Raw genomic sequence first — 25,382 nt, 5'->3', positions numbered from 1 at the left:
AGCTGTGTCACAAACAAGAGGCTCCATCTCGGCTCTGGGAGTTTTCTCTGATACCCATGCTCAGAATGGTCTCTTTCCTCATCCCCACCTCCTGGTTTCCCTGGCTTCCTTCAAGTGCCAGCTAAAACCCCTCGATAGGAAGACTGTCCTAATGCCTCCCTTCAGAGTTAATGACTACCTATTTAATTTGTATGTTGCTTGTTGTCTTTTCCAGGACATCATGAACTCCTCAAGGCAGGGACTGACTTTTGCCTTTGCTTATATCCCCAGCACTTAGCACAGTGCCTGGTCCACAGGATAAATGCTCACTGTCTGGCTGACTGACTGATTCAAGGTCTGACTTCAAGTCTCCATCTATATCCATCCTTTTGTCTCTGCTGAAAGGCTTTAAGTACATGCCATGAGGAGAAGTGGAAGGGAACTGGGATTAGTCTAGTGAAGAGGAGACTCAGGGGAAACATGATAGCTATCCTCAAACATCTGAAGCAGTCATGTAGAAGAGGGATTATACTTGAACCAGTCATGTGGAAGAAGGACTTCCTATTTGTCCCTAGAGGGGAGAACCACAAAGCAATGGATAGAAGTTGCAGAACAAAATAAAAACCAAATATAGGCTTCGTGTCAGAAAAACTGTCTAACAATCAGAGTGATCCAAAGGAACAATGACTTGGTTTGGGATAGCCAAGTAGTTCTGGAACGGGGTCATACTAAACTAGGTCTTTAAGCAGATGCTGATTGACCACTTACAGGGAATGTTAGAGACAGGATTACTGTGCACATGTGGGTTGGATTAGATAGCCCTTAAGGCCACTTGAGGTAACTTTAGAATTCTGGAATTCTAGAACTGTAGAATGAAAAACTCTAGAATTCTGGAATACCCAAAGTCTAACATGCCATACAAAATAAGGCTTTTTGACCTGCTGAGAATGGATAAGCCTGGACCAAAGGGCACTTTAAAGTCAATCCAGTGTACCCAAGTGGGTGAAGCCTCTACATCAGCAATAAAGATACCGTTCTTAAGAGTCTAAGACCATGAGAGAGCCAGCTTAAACAAGTTCATGCTTTACACTTGGCCTGGAGAACATTAGAAGCTTAGGTGTCATTTAGCTGAGGACTAGGCAGATATTTCTTACAAGTGTTTTTTAATTACTTCATTATGTTGTATTATTTCTTACTTATATATACCTTTTTCCTTTATAAATAATCTGGAGGCAGTGCTGGGGTCTGACAACAAGAACAAGCAGAAGAGCTCAGGTTTAGCTCGGGGACTTGGGAAAGTGCAAAAGGCTTAGTGTCTTCAGTTGGGGTTCAGTGATCAGGTCAGTCTGACTTTGGGGCCAAATGCAACCCTAGCTGGTGGTCCAGAGAGCTAATGGATTTGGGTTATACCCAATATAGGATCATAGATTTAAGAGCTGGAAGAAACCCTAGAGGTAATGTGGGCAAACCCCTTCATTTTACAGATAAGAAAACTGAGGACCGGAAATGTGAGGTGACTTGCCCTAGGTCAAAATAAGCAATAGCGCTGGAATTGGAACTCAAGTCCTCTGAACGTTCACAAAGCCATCCCTCTTTCTCTCTATCGCTTGCCCTCTTCAGGTAAGGCTGTGATGGGCTGCCAGTTCTAGATCTGTTTTAACAAGTAATTCACTACCCCTTCTCCTGAATCAAAAAAGGAAATACAAACAAGTAGATACATCAAAGTTCACACCATCTTAAAATCCATATTTATTCAACCAGAGGCATGGTTCACTTCCAAATTTCATCATAGACAACCTCCCTCTCTTTGCAGATGGTAATTAAATTAATACAACTGGCTGGGAATGAGGTAGTAGACAATGTATGTATGAGAAAGAATAAAAAAAGGAAAGGGAAATTCTTCCTACAATGAAAAGCTTAGGATTTCAACCTTGCAATAAAAGAAGTAGCTCTCACTGAATATAAATCCATTATTTCCATTATCCTTGCACAGATAGGCAAATGGTTAGTTTCACAACTGTCATAAAGTTATCGAGTTCTGAAGGACTTGGGAACTTATTAGCCCCTAGGTACTTCCGTGGATAGAGTGCTGGGCCTAGAATGAGTAAAACCTCAGTTCAGTTCCCCACGTAGACGCTCACTAACAGTGGAGCAAGTCATTTAACCACGATCATTTGTAAAATGTGGATAATAACAACACCTACTTCAAAGGGTTGTTGTGGGGATCAATTCAATTACTATTTATAAAATGCTTTGCAAATCTTAGAGCACTATATAAATGTTAGCTCTCATCATCATCATCATTGTAGCTAATATACAATTAGCCTCTCTCTACCTCAGCTTCCTCATTTGCAAAATGTAGATAATAATAGTACCTACCTCACAGGGTTGTTGTGAGGATCCCCATGAGTTAATATATATAACACACTTTGCAGACCTTAAAGTGCTATATAATTGCTAGCTAGTATTATTCTTATGTGCTCAACATGATTTGCACAAGTTTTATGAGCCTAAGTTCTAATTTCATTTTGTGAAATTAAACATACTTGAAGTAAAAGCAACTTTAAAAAAAAAAATGTTACTAATGCCTTTCTTTGCACCATCTATTTTCCAAATATATGTCTGTCCATCTGTCTGTCTATCTCTCTCATTCTCTCTCTCTCTCTCTCTCTCTCTCTCTCACACACACACACACACACACACACACACACACGTGTCTTTTAATAAGAAAAATACAGTTAAGCAAAACCAAAACATATTCACTTTGGATACCCCTGGGTTACAGGGTTTCCAGTTGAGAGCAAAACCAGTGGGGGATATTTTACAGCTCTGCTTTGGAGAATTATTTCACCAACTACTTAAAATTCTTGATGGAATTCAACTATAAAACTACTTAAACCTTAACCAAAGAATGATAAATGCCATGCACTGAACTGTCATTAATTTTTAAACACTGTTTTAAAAGTAGTTCAAAATAAATCACCTTACAACAGCTTTAATACCTCATTGATACAGCCAAAGACACCAACTATGATTAGAATGGCTCAATACATTCCCTATTATAAAAATGGCTGGTTACTGCTTATTTTATAATTCTTTATATAGCAGTGATTTGATATGCTGCTTATATAATACTGAAGAGTTTAACTTTCAGTAAGTAGCTCAAGGAGAATTTTCATGTGTAAAATCATTTAAAAATCATGCTGGACACTGCAGTCCCTCAGAATCCAAGATTAATACAGGAAGAGCTCTGTTGTTGTTCAGCTGTATTCAACTCTTCTTGACCCTTTTGGGGTTTTTGTGGCACAGATATTGGGTTGGTTCACCATTTTCTTCTCCAGCTCATTTTACAGATGAAGAAACTGAGGCAGGCAAGGTTAAGTAACCTGCTCAGGGTCACACAGTTAGTATTTGAAGCCAGATTTGAACTTAAGAAGATGAGTCTTCCTGATTCCAAGCCCAGCACTTTATCCACAGCTCCATTCAGCTGCCCAGTGGACCTATGTCCAAATCCTACCTTTGCTCTCTGGTACAGCTGTAACCTTGGAAAATTGTAATTTCTGTGGGCCTCAGTATTCTCATTTGCAAAATAATGGGGTTGACCTATGTGATCCTTCTGCTGGTTCCTTCCTGTTCTAAACCTTCTCTCTCACTCTATAGGGTGGTAGCCACAAGGATAAAAACAACAGTTCACATTGCTCTTCTCACAAGCTTTCTTAATTCAATTAAATGAATATTTATTAAATGCCCATTATGTTCAAGGCACTGGGAACATAAAGAAAAAATGGAAAGAGTCTCGGTCCTGGAAAAGCTTACCTTCTCCTGGGGAAGACATATGGACAAGTTAAAGAATTCATTTGAATAGAGAGGTCACTAGCACCTTCTAGCATTCAGGGAACGCTTCACAGCAGAGATGGCACCTGATTCACATCCTGAAGAAAGACACAGATTCTGGGAGGCAGAGTTAAGAGTACTCCAAGGATGGGGGAGAACAGTTTTTGCAAAAGCGTGGAAGCAGGAGATGTAAGATACAGTTTAGTTAACAGCTACTGCTCTAGTTTGGCTCAAACTGCAGAGGGCCATAAGCCCCAGAAAAAGGAACTTATATTTGGAAGCAACAGGGAGCCAATAAAAGTTTTTGAGCAAAGTAGTGACACAAATCAGATTCGTGTCATGGGAAACTTATTTTAATGTTGTACGGAGAATTCCTCCACAAAGGCTTATGATAATTCCTCAAGATGACAGGGCTATGCAAACAAAATACAAGATTGGAAAGATTCTAAAAAACAGGAAAGATTCTGAGTATGAGCTCAACTACATACAGACTGGTCGTTAACGATCAACCTACCTAAATACAAAACAGTTCATCACCAGTAGGATGGCCATTTGATGAATTCTTTGGAGATGACAACACATAAAACAAAGGAAAATACATCAAGTTCCTCAGGTTCCCTGTTATTTCTGTGGTGACTGTGGCAGTGGTTGAAGAGAAGACAGAGAATGAAAAGAGCTAGGTGGTTTTTATACCGTCTCTAAACATTATCTTAGCTGTTGGTAATCTACAGGTGAGACCTTAGTCTAATGACTAAAGAAAGACATATATGACCAGAGACACTGAAACACATTAATATTGACACTCTTTCTGTAAATGAAATCAAAAACACAAAAAGAATCTGTGCTAAATTGATGAATGGGTCACAGCTCTTCTTGGAGAGAAGGAATTGAAGAAGCTAGAAGAGTTGGCTTCATCAGCCATACAAAAGCCATGAAAAAGGCTATTTTGTGGAACAGAGAGTCATCTTATTGCCATGCTCTTGAAAAACATTTACAAAAAGACCACAATTAAGGTAACTGCAACTTATGAACCAATATCTAATATATATGATGAAGAAGCGGAAAATGATACAAATAACTTAATAAGACCTTCTAAATTAAATTCACAGATACTACAATACTTAAATGACTTCAATGCAAAAATAGATGTGGAGGAGAATGGCAAAAGAAATTCTGGAAAATCCATTTTAATAAGAAATGAGAGACATCAAATGCCTGTAGATTATACAGAAAGAGAAAATGACACAGAAAGAAATACCTTCTCAGGCACCCAGACTTGCAACCTCAACGTCATCCTAGATTCCTTATATCCAATATCTTCCAGTCTTACCACTTGGAACTTCCTAACATTTCTTCAATAGGTCCCCCTCTCTCCAGTCACACGGCTACCACCTGGCTACCACCACCTCACATCTGGGCTATTGCAATAGCTTGCTAATGAGTCTCCCTGTCTCAAGTCTCCCCTCAACTCCAATTCATCTCGGGGCCAAAAAGTAATTTTCCTGATACTTGAAATGTCATCTTATTACTTATACTTCCTGGCTTCCTTGGACTCCTTCAACATGACTCAAACTCCACTTTTCTAAGAGAACTTTTCTAGCTGATCCTTCTCCCTATTCTCCCTCCCAACTTTCCTTCTACATTCTCTCCATTTACACTGAATAAATTTTGTGCCTGCATTTCTTTGCATGTTTTCTTCCGAATTACAACGTGACCTCACTGAGACCAGGGACATCCCCCTTGTGGCTCACCACCTGCCACACAGGAGCATGGTTAAGGATGCTTAAGCATGGTCCAAAAGAAGACATATGAGAAAACACCTCTTATTCCTTGACAAAGATAGAAGGTCCCTGAATGTGGAGAATTTTGAGATTTTTTTTCAACATGTTGATCAGTTTTGTTGTTTTTTCTCCTCTTCTCTTAAAAAAATTCTTCGTCATAAATTTTTTTTTTTAATTCTTTGTTATACACAGGATAGCTCTCTGAGAGGGGCAGAGGAAAGATAAAGTAGAAAATTAGGTCTCATAAAACCAAAAGATATCAATAAAAAATTATCTGAAAAAATGCCTGTCGACTGGGAAGATTCATACTCATTTATCTTGAATGTTTTCCTCCATAAGGAATTCAGGAGGCATGAGAGATAGCAAGTACCAAATAAAACTACCAAAAATTTAAAATGGATTACATTTAAACTGACAGGAAATGACTTCAAGTAACTAGTAGCTAGTTCTGAAATCAGCATCTATGTATAAATACAGCCAATTTGTTAGAGCAAAGATCCAAATTAATTCAGAGGCACTCCAACTTGATCTACTTAAATAAGTTACTAATACAAAATAAAAGGGAATTGGACAAAAGAACAAATGTCAACATCCTTTATCACTCTTGCCTATGGAAATTTAAGCAGCAAAAATCAATTACTACACTAAGGAAATCAAATGAATTTAATCACCACCTCAGCTGGGAAACTTTATCTTTTTGTCAAATGGCAAGGGAAACAGTGATTTGTATATAAATTCTTTGTGAAATCTTACAATGAGGGAAGATTATGAGTAGTAACAGTAAAGAAGCAATATAGGGAAAACTGAATTTACAGGAAACATACAGAGTCCATTAAGCTATATCGTAATCATAAGGTCATTTAAAGCTGAAACTGGAAGGAGGGAAAAATGACTAACAAAACAGCAGTTAATCTACTCATAGACCCACTTTATTGTCTCCACAAAATTTTTTACTGAGAATACTCTTTATATATCCCCAGCACTGAGCAGTGCCTGGCACACAGGAGGTGATTTATAAATATTGGTTAATTGATAATACTCTGATATCCTTGAGAAAGGTATCAGTCGTCTCTTATAAACTATATCCTCCAGTGAACCGCATGTTTACAGTCACACAAGCGAATGAAAATTGCAAGGAATACAAGGAATCACTATGCTTACTTGACAAAAAAAATGAAATACATTTGATTTCTTAGCATGAAACACAAAAGATTTTCCTCCAGTACAGACATCAGAGGGAGTACATACATCAGTGAAATTACAGTGCCATCCAAATATAGAGAAAACTGGTGATGAGAGGCCCTGGAAGCAATTAGTAAAGCCTGGACAATACTTCAAGTCCGAGGGTGGTGAGAGATGTAGTACCTTCCACAAGACCTGGCTGAGTGGATATAGAGAGTGAAGGATCGACCAATCCACCAATCCACATTGATGAAATGTTGCTAGGCACCAAAGGATACAAAAAGGGGCAAAGAACAATTCCTTATGATCAAATGGGGGAGACAATATGCAAACAAATACACACATGCATACGAACATGCCCCAGGCTGCATGGAGGATAAACAGGAAATAATTAACAGGGGAAAGGCATAGGAATTGACAGGAGTTGGGGACGGTTTCTGGTAGAAGGTGGGCTTTGAGTTGGGACTTAAAGGAAGCTAGACAGGTCAGTAGTCAATGGAGGAAGGAGAGCATTCCAGGCTTGGGGGACAGCCAGAGAAAATGCTCAGAGCCAAGCGATGAAGGGTTTGTTCAAGGAATAGTCCAGAGGCCAGTGGACTGAAGAGTACTTACTGGAAAGTGAGGTGTAAGAAGAATGGAAAGGTAGGAGGAGATTAGGTTATAAAGGGTTTTGGGCTTTGAATGCCAAACACAACATTTTGTATTTGCTTCTGGAGGCAAGATAAAGCCACTGGAGTTTACTGAGTGAGTGTGAGTGTGAGTGCATGCATGTGTGTGCGTGTGTGTGTGCATGTGAGTGTGTGTATCTTAGGAAAATCACTTTAGTGATTAGATAGGACTGGGAGAGACTTGAGGCAGGCAGACTCCTCCAGCAGGCTATTATGATAATCAAGGTGTGAGGTGACAAGGGCCTGCACCAGGGTGGTGACAGTGCCAGAAGACAGAAGGGAGTCCATTCAAGAGATATTGCAAAAGTAAAATCAACAGACTTTGGCAACAGCTTGGATATGGGGGGCAGGGAGAAGAAATAGGATCAAACACAAAATCTGTAGTTTCTTGCATTAGACTGTGAGCTTCTCCTGGTTAGGGGATTGCCTTTTACTTTTCTCTGTATCCTCAGCACAGCACCTGGTTGACTGAGAGGGAAAAGTCAAGTATGACTCAACTACTAGAAACATGAATAGATAGTGGTACACTGAAATATGAAAAAAAAATTTTGAGGGGTAGGGGTATAGTTCCCATGTCATCAGCATGAGGAACTTCCAGTGTGGAAACTCCCTTCCCTGGAACAGATTAGCACCTCTTTCAGAAGCTTTAGTCTTAGAGCCTAGAACCCTGAGAGGTTAAATGGCTAGTTGGTGGTTACAGAGGCAGTATTTGAGCTCAGGTCAGGTCCTGCTGACCCTTATGAATGAGCTCTATCATACTACCTCTGCAGAGGAATAACCACAGAGCATCCCTCTCCCTCCCCAGTCTCTGGTCTTTTTATTTTTCTTTTTGATTAGTGTGTAAACTGGATGTAAGTGAGGCAGAGTTGCACAAAGTTGTCACCCTCACTCTCTCCTCCAGAGATCAGTCCAGTGGCAGGACAGAGTCAAGATGGCTAGCGTTGGCTCAGGATGCAGTGGATGACCTTGACATCTTCAGTGTCTAACCAAGCTCTAAGCACTCCACATTGCCTGCTTCATCTGCCTTCATGGCCGTTGGAACAAACTGCTCTCATCTGCCCATTCCACCAGATGAAGTCTTCACATGCTTGGGGTAGACACCCCCCTAACTCACCAATGGGTTTGAGAACCCTTGGTTACCCTCAACCTGGTTTGGTCCATCTGCCCAAACGGTTTACTGGGGTGTGGCTGCTGCACATGCTGCAGCTTCTTGGAGCCACAGGTGAGAGTTAGGTGGAACAGGTGGACAACAAAGGTGGAAAGAGGCCCAAAAAGGGCTGGCTGTCATCACACCAAATGTCCTCCCTGAACATACCCTACACCCCAAAGAACTGAGGTCAGGGTGGGATCAGATCCATTAATAGGTCTCAATATCTTTTGTTAATTTCTACTGAGGCACTAGGTCAAGAGGGTCCTGCCCACTGGCTCTGAAAAGTGTATAAATACTCTTAGGGGAGGTTGTACTTTGGGGCTTAGTTTTTGGAAGAAGGTTTGTATAACAGATGATTCTCTGGGAAGCTGCTAAGGAGTCCGCTGGCTTTGAAAACGCAGATGTTGGTGCTTCCCTCTCCAGTAACTATGTATGTACAGTCAGACAGATGGATCCGTCTGTCTTTCTGTTTGTAATTTCTGCTTGCAATATCTATTTATTTTCCCTGAAATTCAGGATGCTGACGTTTCCCCCTGAACTAAATGAATGACATATATGCTTGACTAAAGTAGACTGCTGACCCCTCAAAAGTTCTTTCCTTTTAGAAAAGTAGATCTAAGAACCTGTACAGCAGGCCTTCCTCGGTATGCTCAGGTCACTGCTGATAACACTGAGCAGTTACCAAAACTAGGAGTTACCAAAAACTAGGAGCACCACCTACTAATATCTTGCATCTTTTTCCCCTCTTCCCTCAAAGGGGAAAATGCCAGTTGGCATTTATTCTGTGAAAATAGAAGGGAAAGATAAATTCTAATTCTCTTAATTCAGTGAGGACTTCTCCCATTGTAGAAGACACAACATGTTTCTGACACAAAATGTCTATTTTTGCACATTCTCTACAGCAGCTCAATTAAAAACAGACCCATCAGATGCACATCATTCCTTGCTCAGTTCCTCTAGTATTACAGAGGGGGAAAAAAGCATTTATCAGATGCACACGGCAATTTTCCAGCAAATATTCTTAATCTTTATACAGTCATTTCAGTGCAGTCATCAAAGGGAAGTTAATGATAAATCAGTTAAAATAAATAACTTAAAAAAAAAGCCAACGACCCACAAGGACTAAGATGAAAATCAAACCATATGCAACTCCCCATGGCTCCACAGAATGCCCACCATGGGGTGAGGGGGTGCCAAGATGGAATCACTTACATGCACTGCATGGACTAGGTCTGCTAACAGGCACTGCTTCAATTTCTCATCATTGCTGGTCCCATGGAGCACCAGATCAGGCATATACATGGGGCAGTAACCCCCTAAAAGGGAACGACCAAAGTTCTTTACATTTTGGTTGCTGATGATCTGAGACCTACAACAGATGTTTAACAAATTAAAAAAAAAAATACATCTCCATTCTTTTCTTACACATTAGAAAATAAGCAACCACAAAACTGGATACATTAAAACTCGTTTACTTGTGGCTGCTTTCATTTTGTTAATCCCCTGGGTGTTTAATAAAAACAGCATTCATATAGTGCTTTTACATATTTATCTAGTTTGATCCTCACCACAAACCCTGGGAAACAGGTGTTATTATTATCCCCAGGTTCAAATTCTCCTTCTGAAACATCCTTCACCCAACTCTCAGTTGGCAAGGTGCCTAGGAGGCACCGATCTGCATTGGTAAAAGGAAGTTCCCTGTACAAACTAAAACACAGTTCTGCCTTTAAAAAAAAAAAAAGAGCCTACAGCTCTTCTCATCTGACCATCAAGGATCACATTCCTAATGAAATTCCCTGCCCTTACCAACATTTTATTTTTTTTTTTCCTTTTTCTTTACCTTGGCAAAGGCAGCTCTACTTCTTCATTCCTGTCACTGGTGGGGCCTAGATTTTCTGGAGCTGAAGCACACACTTCATCATCACTGTCGCCGAGAGCACTGTCTGAGCTTTCATTTCTAGGAATGTCTCCTTCCATCCTGAAGGCAGTCTTCCCATCAGCATCCCCATGGGGGACATCTGCAGCTACCATGAGACCAGAGTCCTGCTGCATACACCTGTTTTGAGCAGGTTCTAACAACTGTCCCTTCACAGTCTTCAAGCACAAACCTCTACCTTCCTCCAGAGTTCTTTGCCCTTCAGTCCCTGTTCCCTTGTTCAGAGGTGCTGAGGGTTTCTCAGCAGAATTTATTACATCAATTCTCACGTCACTGTCCTTGACAAGACACTGACCTGACAGGCCTCCATGTTCTTCAGAAGATAGCATCTGGGAATAGCAAGCATTCCTCCGAATGCCAGGCCTGAAAGGGGCCCAGGGAATCTGTTGGTCCTGAGCTGGTTCGGCGGTCTCACTGGCCTGAACCCAGAGACTCTTTGCTAACTCAGGAGGATTCCTGAAGGCATTCAGCTTCTCCTCCATGTCCCTTGCTCGGCTTTCCAAATCTGACTCTGGAGACACTGAGCTACCAATCTGGAAAGTGACCTTCTCTAAATGAGGACTTTCCTGGGAACGTCTGTCTGGGCAAGGCTGGCCCAACAACCTGTCTGGGGGCTCCTTGTCCATCTCCATTCTCAGCTCCTCACTGGGAGCCTGCTGTTGGGTCTTCAGCCCCACTGCCCAAGCTTCAGATCTGATTGGCCTTTCGAGGCTAGGGGGTTGTGGAGAGTCATCCTCAGAGGCCCCCTTCTGGCTTTCTTCTACTACAAGCAAAGGTCCCTGATTCTCCCAGGAGGCATCTGATGTTATCTGATCCAAGGAGGCCCTGCCACAGGTGTCAAAGTCTTGCTCATTCCTTCCCAATCCTTTGCTTCCTTCTGTGCTGACTCTAGAGAAGAAATCTGCTGTGCCCAGGCCTTCTGGGGTGTCTGCTTTTTTCTCACCAGTCTGTGAGGGCAGACCTGGAGGTACCAGTGCGGGCTCATTCCTAACAGTCACCACCACATATTCAGAATCCTCCACCTCTCCTTTCTCCAGGGCTGTTGTCATCTTGCTACCATTCAGCACTTCTTCTCCTTCCCAGAGCTTTCCACCCCAGGTCAGGTGGTTCTCTTGTAGCTCGGAGCACCGGAGGAAATAGGTCAGGACATAGAGGATCCGCTGGACCAAATCCTTATGCTTCCCAATGACCACAGTCCTAGTCAGTCTTACTGGAGAGCCAATGGCCCCATATAAGTCACCTATAGAGACAAAAACAATATGAAAAACAATTCTTAAGTGACTTTATATGTGGTTGATGGATCCAGCTTTAGAAAATAAAGACATATCACCCACACCAAAAAGAGGCAATTAGGTTTTTATTTTTACTGTTGAATCATTTTTCATTTGTGTCCTTCATGACCCCATTTGGGGTTTTCTTGGCAGAGGCACTGGAGGGGTTTGCCATTTCCTTCTCCAGCTCATTTTACAGATGTGAAAACTGAGACAAACAGGGTGAGGTCCTACAGTCAGGGTCACATAGTATCTCAGGCCAGATTTGAACTCAGGAAGCTAAGTCTTCCTAACTTCAGGCCCAGTGCTCTATGTATACTGTCTCTATACATATTACCTGAACTATGATTTCATGGTTGTACAGAGATTTTTCTAACAAGGTGTATCAGGATCTGTTCTGCAACTTAAGAGTCTTAGTGAAATGCCAGGGGCACTGAGATGTTAAGTTATTTTCCCTGGGTCAATCACAGCCAGCATGTGTCAAAGGCACGGTTTGAATGTGGGTCTCTCTAATTCCAAGGCCAACTCCATCCATTGCCTCTCCTGAAAACACTATTCAATCTATTTTAATTTTTACACAGAAACTAGTGGAGTAATAGGTAGAATACTTGGCATTGAATCAGGAGGTCCATCTTAGACAAGTCACTTAACTTGCAGGTGCCTCAAACAATTCTCTAGGGCACACCTCCAAGGTCAAGGACTGGACATGATCTTCCCTGGAGGAAGGAACACCCACCCCAGTTCCCCCTACCAATAAAATCTCAGATCTTTCACACAGGCTTATGTTTTTACTTCTAAGATCATACAAAACAAAACCAAGCCCAGCAGGTACCTCCTGACTGAAAAGGCTTCAGGTTCATGGTATAAGACAACATACACATGTGTATGCTCCCCCACACACAATGTTCTTATTTTCCTTCTTTTACATCTTCCCCAATTATATCCATTAATAGATATAACAAGCCAATATTCTACCCGAGAAACCAGGACACTGGGCTCCTTGGCTGAGTTCTGAAGTCACGGGCAGGGGTCGAGGTGGAAGCAAATTTGTGGTCTCTTCGGCAGATGATCTGGCTTAAACCAGAGCTCATTATGTAACAGATAGCTTACACTCACCTCAGTATATAGGTAGCAACAAATCAAGACGTTTTCCCTGTCACTTACTACCTTCATGACCTTGGGTGAGTCTGCCTCCTCAATGTATAAGGAGACAGTCTGACTAGATGGCATCTCAAGTTCAGATTTCTGCTTCTCATCCTATGATCCCTGCACAAGGTACGTTATTCCAGCAGAATGTAAGCTTTTGACAGCAGGGACTGTATCCCTTTTGAATTTATCCCCAGACTGTCATGGAGGAGGCAGAGAAGTTGCTACTTTTCTCATTTTCTCCCTCCATTCAAGGAAGATCCTCTTAATATTTCATAAAATATTAATTTGTTCAATCATGTCTGACTCTTCATACCCCCTTATGGGGTTTTCTTGGCAAAGATAGGGGAGTGGTTTGCCATTTCCAGAGGTTACATGACTTGCCCAGGGTCACACAGTGAGTGTCTCCAGCTCCCTTTTAAATGTTAACACATTTAGATAAAATTACAAGAGCTATAGCAACAGATACAGACCTAGAAGGCACAATCAATACAATGAAGAAGAGGTCTGAAGATGTTGAGAAGGGGAAGTAGCATGGGGAGCCTAGAGCAGCAGCTCTCAGGATTCATTCATGCACTTAAAAATTACTGAGGCCCCCCAAAGAGCTTTTGTTTATGTGGCTTTTACTTATGGATATTTGCTATATTATAAATTTAACATGGCCTAGTATTATTATGAAAATACTTTTAACCTCATAGATTCCCCCACCCCTGCCCTAGAGGGTTCCAGGGATCCCCAGGCCATATTTTGAGAAGCACTGACCTAGAGGATAAAGAAACATAAGCAGAATGAAAAAAGGACACAAAGAGAAAACAAAGTCTGTCTGAGACATAAACACTGCAAGATAGAGAATGCACACTGGGAAGAACTAACTCCAGGGGAAGACATGAAGGAAAAATCATGAGTAAACACTCTCTGATACTCAATTTAATACAGCAAATTTTTTAAAGGCACCTACAATGAGGCAGCTGGTGGTGCAGTAGATGAACATTGGACCTGGAGTCAGGAAGACCAGAGTTCAAACGTGGCCTCAGATTTCACTAGCTGTGTGACCCTGGGCAATTCACTTGACCTCTGTCTGTCTCAGTTTTCTCAATTATAAAATGAAGATATTAGAACACCACCTTTGCTCTGTTATGAGGATGAAATTAGATAATGTTTACAAAAGCACTTGGCACATGGTAGGCACTATATAAATGCTTATTCCCTTCCCCTTCTATGTGCACATAAAGGGCCAGTTTTGGCCAGGAAGATCTCGTTTTATCCTGTTGTGACCCCAGCTACCCATCTCAGAAAGTCATTCAACCTCTCAGTGCTTCAAGAGGACTCTTTAAGATTCTAAGTTATAAAAGAATAACTTTTTTTGTATCTGTGGAAGAAGTTTTCACACTGGGAAATCCTCACACTGATAAAAATAATAAGTTCAGAACCTACATGGCCTTCAAAAATGGGGTACAAGTCACTATGCTAGATGCTGGGGTCACAAAGACACAGTAAATACAAGGCAATCTGAGATGGGAGATACCATTAAGAAATTAGTGGGAGTCAGTAAAGGCTGAACCTTAAAGGAAGATAAGAATTGTGAAAGGAAACAGGGAGACAGGAGTATACTTCCTAGGCCCCTGTAATAGAGAACAAATAACTGGTAGGTAAAGTCTGATAGAGAGTAATGTGAAATAAAGCTAGAAGGGAAGCTTCACACACTAGGACGAGAAGAAGCTGGTGTTTTATCCTCAAGACAACAGGGAATCAACGAAGGTTTTTGAGCAAGGGAGTGACGAGGTCAGGTCTGTTCTGTAGGAAAACTATTCTGGCAACCGTGAAGATTAGACAAGAGTGGAGATGGCAGCATCAAGAGTAAAGAAAGCTACTGGAGAGATCAGGCAAGTGCCTGAATGAAGGATGTGGGATGGGATGGACTATGAGTGGAGAGAAGGGCTATGAGAGCTGGCAAGATGCGGCACCTGATCAGACACAGAGTGTGTGGGACAGAGATCAGGAATCTTAGTGACCAGAAGGAGGTTCAAGGAGAAAGACAAGCTGTGTTTTGGAGATCGTGAGCTTAATCGTGACAAATGTTATGCCTGTAGGAAAATATTCCCTTGAAAATATTCAGTGCTATTCACAACAGATCAAAGCTGGACTAGAAGGACACAGAAGAATTCCAACCAATAAAAGGACTCACTGAGGGTTAAAAGTCCTCTCTTATCTTTTAATTTTAAGAACTGAGGAAATGACTGCCTGAGGAAACCACCCAATTACTCAAAGGAATAACTCAGTTTTGTCTTCTAACACTAAGACAAGTGATATTTTTGTTTTAAGAAAACTCTCCTAGGAGACAAAGTATTGTTGGCACTACCCTCTGATTATTTTTGCTGACTGCAGCAGGAGATCACAGCCTTTCAGGAACTCATGTGATATTTTAGTTAATTCAGTTTCACTATCTGCCAGGAGGCAGACCTGGGTACAGGATAATGGAGGAGTTATGGCTCTACAGTGCATGCAGATGCCAGGGTCTACAAGCTCATCATTACAGCAGCCAGGAAAGCGAGCACCAGCTCTGATGGAATCAGAGGCTGCAGAACAGAGGAGGACCATCTTGTTGTTCTCTGACCTGGTCAGACTACATCTGGAGGGCTGTGTTGAGTTTGGGGCACCATGTTGTAGGAAGGGCACTGCTGAGCTCACACAAATTCAGAGGCAGCCCAGGATGAGGAGGCAACCGAAAACTCTACTTTCAGGAATTAGCTGATGGAACAGGGAAATGTCCAACCTACTGAAGACTTAGCAAGGGAACATGATCTCCAGACTCTGAGCTTGGAACCTCAGCTGGATTAGAAGTAGTCATGTCACAAAGAATGGATGTGCTAGGTGGGTAGGAGTTACCCACTTCAAACTATTCCAGAAAAATAATTCCCACCACAATATATCTAATAAGCAGTCATTCAAATCCTGCCTTTAGACTGCCAATGCAGTAGAAGGCAAGGCAGCCCCACCTGGATTTTGGAAAACTAATTGTAGGCAAGTTTTTCCTATTATCCAACCTATATTTGCTTCTTTGCAGCATCTAGCTAATCCTCTTGGTTCCAGAGGCAGTCTGGGCACAAACAATATTTGAGACGTCTTTTCAAATGCCTGAAAACAGCTGAGCTACCTTGTTTCCATCCCCCAACCCAACTTTCTCAGGCTTGGCATGCCCAATTCCTTCAACAGATTCAGAGTCTGTATCCTGGTTGCCTTCCTCTGGACCATCTCCACCTTAATGATGTCTTACTGAAATGTAGCACCAAGAAGCAAAGATAAGCACAACAGATAGTCTGACCAGAGGAGAATACAGAAAAGCTGTTAACTCTTCTTTCTGGAAAGTAAGCCCCTCAAAGCAGCTCAAAGTCTCATTAGAAAGCTAGTTCTTGAAAATTAAGGCAATGTTGGACCCCAAATATGAAGGCATGCTAAAGGAATCCGTTTCTTTTTGAACTATTTAAAAAATTAACAAAGCCAAAATGATCTTAAGATATATTTTACATATTCTGATAGTGTAGCAAGTAAATAGGACCAAGAAAACAATATGCTCATGGTTTACCACAATGTGAACAGAAGCACAATTATACTGATTAATATAGGCCCTGAAGAAATGAGAAAATTCATCTCCCTCCCTTGCAGAGGCAGGAGATGATGGATAGAGTGGAATATCATATATCTTGCTGGGCTGCTTTTTCCCCAACTCTCCTTTTTATTCTTAGTCACAAGGGTTGGCTGACTGGATACGGAAGTAGGAATGGATGTATTTGGAAATGTAGCTGATGTTAAAAGATATCAATAAATTAGATTCAAATGATTTATTGTATGCTATAAATATAAATAACTGAATTTATATTACATATCCAATTTAAAATAGATTCTGTTACATATATAAATATAAATAAGTTATACCTGGTTTAAAATATATTTTATTAGCCTTTTGTTGGATATATTTACGTTTACATTATTTAACAGATAATTTAAAAGTTTATTGATCTTTTGATTTAACATCAAATTTGTTTTTAAATGTATCCCTTCCCTATCCAGACATGGGGGTCGAGAGGGGGTAGTGAATTCACTCCTTTATTCAAGAACATAACCCTGAAAACTTGTATAGCTGAAGAGGCCTGACCTTTTCTGTGAAAGGGAATCACTTCGTATTTCCCAAAAGTCTGAAGATCAACGTGGAGAGTGTTGGAGCTGATAACAAATTCTCGGAATAAGAAGTGTAAGAAGTAAGAGTGTTGACAGTAAAATTCTTAACAGGAAAGTCCTTGAAAAGAGTGGAAAATTCTGCCATGACTGATGTCATTCCCTTCCCCAATGGGAATTTTGAGAGAGCTGGAGAAGGGGGCATGGTTTTCCTCTGTAAAAGAGGCAGAACAGTATTGATGTTCAAGGGCTGGAGACAGGGACTAGCCCTATGATTTCACCAGCATAAGGCACTCCTCCCACCAAAGCTGAACAGCCTCATCTCTACAATTTATAGGGGAGACCTGGCTCCAAAATCAGAACTCTCAATCCACATTGTCCCTATGAACTTCAGTTAGCTGAAAACAAGCTAAGCCAGAGAAGTTGTGGCAATGAAAGAAAGTCAGGGAAACTGCTCTAGTATGCCTTGTCTCAGACTCTTCTTTGCCTTCAGGTACTTCTTTACAGAACTTAAGCTCCTCAAGAGGGCAGGGACTAGACTCAAAAAAATCTTGGTATGCCTACTGCCTACCACATTACCTTTTGTGAAGAGGGATTAATTTGGTCAGTTAAAACAATTACATATGCTAATCATCTGAAATGCTTTTTGCAACAGTCAAAAGTATCTCCAAACACACCCTCTTCTCATCCTAGACCAGGCCCTAATCCTCTCCTAGTGCTACCTCTCTGGAGACAACTGTGGGGTACCTGGCTGGGACCCTGCCATAGAAAATATAGCTTATAAACAAGTGATGATGGTGAGAGCACCTAATATTTATATAGTACCTACTACATGCCAGGCACTGTGTTAAGTGCTTTGCAATTATTATCTCATTTGATCTACAAAACCACCATAAGAGGTCTGTGCTATTATTTTCCCCACTTTGTAGATAAGGAAACTGAGAAAAACAGAGGTTAAATGACTTACCTGGGGTCATACAGCTAGGGTCTGAAGCTGGATTTGAACCCAGATCCAGTACTTTATCCACTATACCACCTATCCATTCTCATAGCATTAAGATTTTAAGCTCATGGAGAGGGAACCCTACCTTGACTTTGTCTAGCTCCTAGAAAATGTTAACTTAAAAAAAAATCCATTTTACAAATGAAATTCATGCTGCTTAAATTCTGCTACATTTAGATTAGAGCTTATTATTCAAGAGCTTATAGGATGCAACACCACATTTCCGTCAACTCTTGTAAACTGAATGGCCCCTTTAATCCTTCTCCAGAGTTTACCATTACAATAAGGATTCACTATTCTCCTCAGAGCTGCCTCAGCTAAATGAGCTAATAATCCAAGGCTACTATAATATACTAATCCCCACCTATTTACATACACAAAATAGGGGAGAGGGCCTCATTTTTCCCAAACCTTTATAAAAGGGTAGAACATATCTATCTATCTATATGTATGTATATATACACACATATGTATGTATATATATTTATATGTGTGTGTGCGCATATATACATATATATATATATATATACACCTATGTATGTGTGTGTGCATACACCCATAGATTTCTATCTCTTTTTCTCCAATAAAGGGAGGCATAATGAGATAAAGCAGTAGTTCTCAAAGTGTGGTCTAGGGGCCTTTGGGAGTCTCTAAGACCCTTTCAGAGAGTCTTTGTGGTCAAAAGTATTTTCATAATAATACTAAGACATTTAAGCTTCTAATGTGGTAAATATCAACTATTATAGCCAACATTAACAAAAGCTCTTCAGGGGAGTCCAAGGTGATTTCTTTTTAGACATAAAAGGGTCCTGAGAACAAGAAGTTTAAAAACCACTTAAGTAGAACATTCCTTATTTTCAGAGAAGCAGCACAGGGTAAAGGACAGAGGAACAGACAAACTCAAAAAGAATGAGGCTGTTCATTGGATAAAATAAGATGATATACGTAGAGCACTTTGCAAATCTTAGTGTGCTATGTAAAAAGTGCTGATTAGGATCTTGGGGGAGAGGGAACAGGGAGCTTGTACTTATGATTTTGTTGTTTTAGGATGGAGACCTCATCCATAAATCAGCAAGTCCTGCCTTTGGAGTGTCTCATCCTAGAGAGCTGCCCAGGACATTGAGAGGTTAAAAGACTTGCCCACAGTCACAAAGTCTTATGTGTCAGAGGCAGGATTCTGGTTTCCTGTCTGCTCCCTCCATCTACTACATCATGTTGCTTTTCAGAATATTCATTCTGATCTACACATTTTAAGAGGTTCTACCAACCTCACCTGATCTCTAGAGACCAGAAATCAGCTACTAACCCAGTTGTGCCCAGAGAGGATTGTAGGGGTGTGTTTTGGCCAGCATGTTCACTGATTGTGAAGTACGTTTCTCAGAAAAGGCTTTGATTGGAGGGTGATCGACAGGCATCACAGTTGGCACCCAAGCCAAGTGGTAAGTTAATACTGCAGTCAGCAATGCTGCAAAAAACCTAAAGGGAAGAAAAAGTACAATGAGAACGATTGATACCAGGCCGGGATACCATAGTAGGAGCCAACACAAGTGCCCAAGCACATGCTTTATACCAAAGGATTGACATGCTTTGGAACCTAAGATTGGGAAGGGAGAAGCATACTGATTCTTGTTGATCTGTTCAATCAGAAGTGTAAACTCCTTGAGAAAGCGCTGGCAGAGCTGTGTTTTTTCCAATGTGCTGGACATCATGGTAAGCCACACAGGTTCAGTGATCCTTGGAACAGAGTATAAGTTCCAGATAGTCCCTCTGCAGAAGAGAGACAAAAAATAGGATACAGACAGCTCTGGTTAATCTTGGTGAACAACAACATCTGGTAAGTGAATTGCCCTGAAGAGGCTCCAAGTATTCTAAGAGTCATTTAAAAACATGCATTTAGCTTTACAATGTCCCGTGAGCTATTACATCCACTTAATAAATAAAGAGATTTTGGTGGAAAATGTAAATGCAAGACTGCACGTATCCCAGGGGAAACCTAGATCTTTTGAGTCTACTTTGGCCCATGTATTCCTGTAAGTTAAACTACTCTATTTCAGCTTATACAAGCACACAAATATTTCTCTTAACACTCAACACAGAGACAGACACACAGAGACACAGAGACATACACACACACACACTCTTTTGTCTAAGAACTCCAAAAAGACATTATTACCAAAATTCAGAGCTACAGGACATTCCACCACTAGCACTGTCTCCATCTCCCAAGGCATCTAACATAACTGGGGCTGTTTGTTTTGGAGGGAGGTGCTAAGTCACTTGCCTGGGATCACTCAATTAGTGTATGTCACACTTGGGACTTGAATGGAGGTCTTTCTCTCCTGAAGTCTTCCAGCCATGTCTACCATACAATTATCTAATTCAACCCCCTCATTGTCTGCATAAGAAAACCTAAATATTTTGAATGACTTTCACCAGAACACACGGTGTTTCGTGCAAACTGCAAAAGTAGCACTTGTGCTCAGGTACCCAGTAGGTGAAAAACTTGTGTGTTTCTAAATTTAAAATAATCAGCAAGAAACCCTACCAAGCCAACAAGAGATACTCTAGCTCTCTGACCTATTCAAATCTGATTTGAGTTCAAATCTGGCCTATTATTATTATAGCCAACTTTTCTATAGCACTTTGTTTGCAAAGTAATTTACAAATATTATCTCATTAGATTCTCAAAACAACGGGGGCTGGGAAGATAAGTGCTATTATTATCCCCATTTGGCAGATGAGGAAACTGAGGCGAACAGATTTCAAATGACTTGCCCAGGGTCAATATTTGTAAAGCACTTTGCAAACTTTAAAGCACTATATAAACGCTAGTTATTATTATTAAATGTGACCATAATACAACTCTGCCCTGCTTAAAGTTTTTTTTTAATAAATCGCAAGATTATAGATTTTTAGAGCTTAAGGATCTTAGAAACTATCAACTCATTTTATACAGATGAGGAACCTGAAACCCAGAGAAGTTAAGTGATATGCCCAGGGTCACGCAGCTAGTAAGAGTCTAAGGCAGAATTTGAATCAAGGTCTTTCTGACATCATGCCACCTCTCAACTGAAAGATACTCAAAGCCTTTGTAGAACAGTAACTTATGAAATGAGAGTCATTCATGACCAAGTAGAATGGGATTACTTTGCTCAGACAGGGCTCCCCATTCCAGCAATGTCTATGTCATCACATTTTCTAAAGTGAAAAGTTTTTAAAAATGGAAACAGATGTGGCTGTGACTACAGGGTTGGTTCCTGGTTCTGGGATTTCAGATTTTTGGCTTCTGGATCATGATATCGTATAACTAGTGGCCAGAATCACTAGTGTGAACAACATAACAGTTTTGATTCCAAAGACACCTTTAGGTAACCAACTCACGCAAAATAATTTAATTTTTTTTAAAAGTCCTTATCTGCTAAGATCCTCACTGCTTTCAAAAAGTATGATTTTATACTAGCTTTCAAATATGAAACCAGAGAGATCATGTGACCATCACGAGCCTTGCCAGGGATTAGTGTCATGCAATACTTACTCCTATTACATCTGGTCATTTCCAAAATGGGTGTCTGGTCTCTGAATAGGTCCCATATGTTACCAGGATCTCCCAGATCTAGCCAGTTCATTCCACTTAAGCATTCCCAAATTGAAGGTGTTTACTAGCCTCATGTCTGCAAAATCTTTTAGACCCTCCTCAGAGAGTTGCTCATTCCATAGCTATGTAATAAAGAATCAACTCTGAAGTTTAAAATTGTCCAACCTACAATAAAAGGCAGAGCCAAGCCAATGGCACTTTTATTAAAGGCTTCACTGTCCCTTCTAATGAAGTGGACCTCCTCCAGGGCCTTATTTTTATAACTCTTGATACCTGAACATTCTAGAGGAGGTACACAAAATACAGAATCCCATTAGTTGGTATACCTTGCTTTGAGGGCCTAAAATGATAATCAACCAAAAAATGATTTATCAGGTTGGGTGAAGCAAGCAGCATCTCCACTGAGTAAGTGGTCATAAGGTGGTCACCTGCTCATATTGGACAAGAGAGAGAAGTCTGGAGATACAAAAATAAGTTGGAGGACTTTCCATCTAACTGAGTCACCTCTGCCACACTGGGCTTGGTCATCATGATAAGGAAAAATCAAGGTGTCTAGTATGATTAAGCAAGTGAACTTACAATCTGCAGTTCACAGCTCTGGGGCCAAATATACAGAACTTAAAATCACTACCCATATGGAATCACAGCAAACTGATTAATACTGATTGGAACAGAGTAGGGGTCCAAATGAATGATTTCTCACACAGTTGGGTTAGCTCCCAGCTGTGGTGGGGTGGGGGTCCACCACTGGGAAACTGGGCATGCAAAGTGGTATCACAATTCCAACCCAGCCACACATAAAGAACCCTGGCACCATCTCTTCCCACAAAGAGTTACCTTTCTAACCACAGCCTGGCATGCAGTTTGGATATAAGAAAAGTAGCATGTTCAAGAGGAGCCTGACTAGGACTAAAGGTATCCATCTTTTGACTGTTCTGGTCCTTCATTCCCTTACCTGTAAGATAAAAAAGGTGGCCATGGAGAGCCCCAAGATCCTTCCTACCTCTAAATCTAGGATTCTGCGGTTTTATGAACTCTCAATGCATGAAAGTGATCAGTCTAGAGTTCAGTGTCAAGAAAAATGGCTGGCATATAGGAGGTGCTTAGGAAGTACTACATCCATGGCTGTACACAGAGTGGAGATCTGAGTTCAAATCCTGCCTCAGATAAGAGTTGTATCTTCCTAAGCTTCTCTTCCTTCATCTTTAAAAATAGATATTTCCCCCCTAGCTCAAGGGACTGAGCTATACAAATGCAATGAGAGAATTTATATAAAGTGTTTTATAATTACATACAAGTACTTCATAAACCTTATAGCTCTTTATAAATTTGAGGTATTCATTATTGCTTCATTATTCATTATCTCTAAAGCCTCTGAACTCAGTGCTCATTAGCATCCTCCAGGATTTGGGTTGTGTTTCCCCCTTTCCAGAAACTCACCTGAACTCTCCCAGAGCCTCCATCAGATGGCTGATATAAAACTGTACTCTGTGACTTGATTCAGCTATCTTTCGGCAGGAAATCATGGCCTTATTGAAAAAGAAAGCAGGCAAAGTTACATCCCAGAGAAGCAATTTCTTTATAACTCATTTTTCTTGGCTCTACTAATAAGGGTCAATCTTTTGATCAATTTCAAACACAGCAATAATGACACTGAGGAACCAAACAGCCCTTTCCTAAGAGGATCCAACTCTTTATCTCTGACCACCCTCCAATCCCCAGCAGGTCCCCCCGGAAGATGATCTGATTCTGACCCCGAAGGTTTCCACTGGCAAGGAGTGAAGATGTCCCACTAGTATTGCTTCTCCATCTTACCCGTTACACTGGGATTCATTACCTTTTCAATTGCACTCTTCAGCCTGTTCATATGGGATTCAAAGAGAGGGAAGTGAGAGAAAAAGAAGTCCTGGAAATTCTTCTGTGCCTCCTCTTTTTCAGACAGGGAGAATATGATGCTAATGGCAATTTTCTTCCTTCGAACTATGGCGGGGTTAGAACTACAGGTCTCATCAGCCAAGCTAAAAGTCTCCTCAGTCGACCTGTGAGCAGGGAAAAATTGTTTTGTTAAACTGTCATGAGTCTGATCACACTAGAATAGTTAATACTGTAACCACAAGGAATTATCCCAGTGAAAGGTCAAGAGTCAATGAAATGCTAACCCAAGAAACTCATATTTTGAATCTGAAAATATGCAAAGTCCCTAAACTACTCAAGTCCTTTGAGACAGTGGTGTCACTACCAGGTACATATTCACTAGGAGATCAATGACAGAAAAGCAGCACTATTTGTAGTAGCACAAAACTGAAAACAAAGAGTGTCCATGAATTGAGGCTCAGTAGGACAAACTGTGGATTATAAATACACTGGAATACAGTACTGTGCTTTAAAAAAAATAAACAAGAAATTCAGAAAAGCATGGGAAAATCTGCATGAACTGATGTAAAGTAAGCAAAAAAAAGTAAGAGTAATTACACAACGCTATAATAACATCAACCGAAATAATACTGAAAGAAGCCAGATTTTAATTACAATGATCCATCTTGTCCCTGAAGAATAAATGATGAAAGAGACGCTCCAGAGTCCCCTCCAGCACTAAATCTAGGCACTGGGAGAGACAGTCACTATAATGAATGGCTCTGCTTAACTGTTTTGCTGTTTGTTTTTTCTGGTGGGGGTAGGGGAAAGGTTTTATGTGTGAGAGATGAGAAAAAGATACCACTCTATTATGAAAACAGAATATAAATTTTTTTAAAAAAGAAAACTCATAGTTTGAACCCAGAACTCAATCTCCCAATAACTGATCATGTCTTCTTTATTTTTAAAATCTCCTGTTCTAAAAAACTGGAATAATAGCATCAGGTTATTTCATGTTGTTTTCAGGAATAAGACCACTAAAAATATTTATTTTTAAAAACCCTCCAAACCATTTGGTGCATGCTTAGTCCTTTTATGGGGTGATCTCATTATTAAATAGTCTGAAAGATCCAAGTTCAAATTCTGCCTCAGATGCCTACTAAGTGACCTAGGCTAAGACCCAACTTTTTGGGGCTTCAGTTTTCTCACTTGAAAAGTGAAGGAGCTGGACTACATGGCCTGCAAGGCCTCCTCCAGCTTTAAATCTATAATCCTATGATCCTAAAAGCTATTTTGGAGAGACACGTAAAACATCTGTTGTCTCGAAACTTCTACCCCTCTTGTCTATCCCTGCTTATAACTGGAATTGATTTAAGTAGCTATGGTTGAGTTACAAAGTGCTATCTTATTAGTCACCACAAATGGTATTCAGCATAGCATCATGCTTAATCACTTCCTGACAGGGGCAATCTCAACCTTTCCCACCAGGTGCCATCAGAACCACCAGGTAGAATTGTGGCTCTTCTTGCGATTCAACCACCTTGGTTAAGGTTCAGTATTAATAACCCTGAACAAGAAAATCTCTGTCTCCTATAAAAATCTTAAAAATTTGAATAAACTCAGAGAGCCAGCCCTGACCCTCCAAACCAAATCTCCAGACACTGCCTGGGAGGGATGTAATCAATCGCATCAATACTACTAACAGTTTCGGCAAAGGTATGTCAAATTGACTGTCCTCATGTTCAACTCACCAACTCTGTGACTTCCCACACAACAGCTTCCTTCTCCAGCCACCATTCCCTCTATGTAC

At 40.7% G+C, this 25,382-nt stretch overlaps 1 protein-coding gene across 9 annotated transcripts in view; it reads right to left on the bottom strand.

Annotated features, from left to right (window-relative positions):
- The window catches only part of FNIP2 (folliculin interacting protein 2), a 147,598-nt gene that overhangs the window by 31,005 nt on the left and 91,211 nt on the right, over nucleotides 1–25,382 (bottom strand). For all 9 annotated transcript variants that reach the window (XM_072621377.1, XM_072621379.1, XM_072621380.1 and 6 more), the window contains 6 exons: nucleotides 23,556–23,757; nucleotides 23,159–23,247; nucleotides 19,744–19,890; nucleotides 19,430–19,599; nucleotides 10,435–11,770; nucleotides 9,807–9,963 (listed from right to left, as the gene is read on the bottom strand). In XM_072621377.1, coding sequence (XP_072477478.1) covers nucleotides 9,807–9,963; nucleotides 10,435–11,770; nucleotides 19,430–19,599; nucleotides 19,744–19,890; nucleotides 23,159–23,247; nucleotides 23,556–23,757 — 2,101 coding nt within the window. The remainder of the gene's footprint in view (nucleotides 1–9,806; nucleotides 9,964–10,434; nucleotides 11,771–19,429; nucleotides 19,600–19,743; nucleotides 19,891–23,158; nucleotides 23,248–23,555; nucleotides 23,758–25,382) is intronic.

The sequence above is a fragment of the Notamacropus eugenii genome, chromosome 6, assembly GCF_028372415.1.
Source record: "Notamacropus eugenii isolate mMacEug1 chromosome 6, mMacEug1.pri_v2, whole genome shotgun sequence".
Lineage (NCBI taxonomy): Eukaryota > Metazoa > Chordata > Mammalia > Diprotodontia > Macropodidae > Notamacropus > Notamacropus eugenii.
This window is presented reverse-complemented; position numbering and strand designations above follow the sequence as displayed.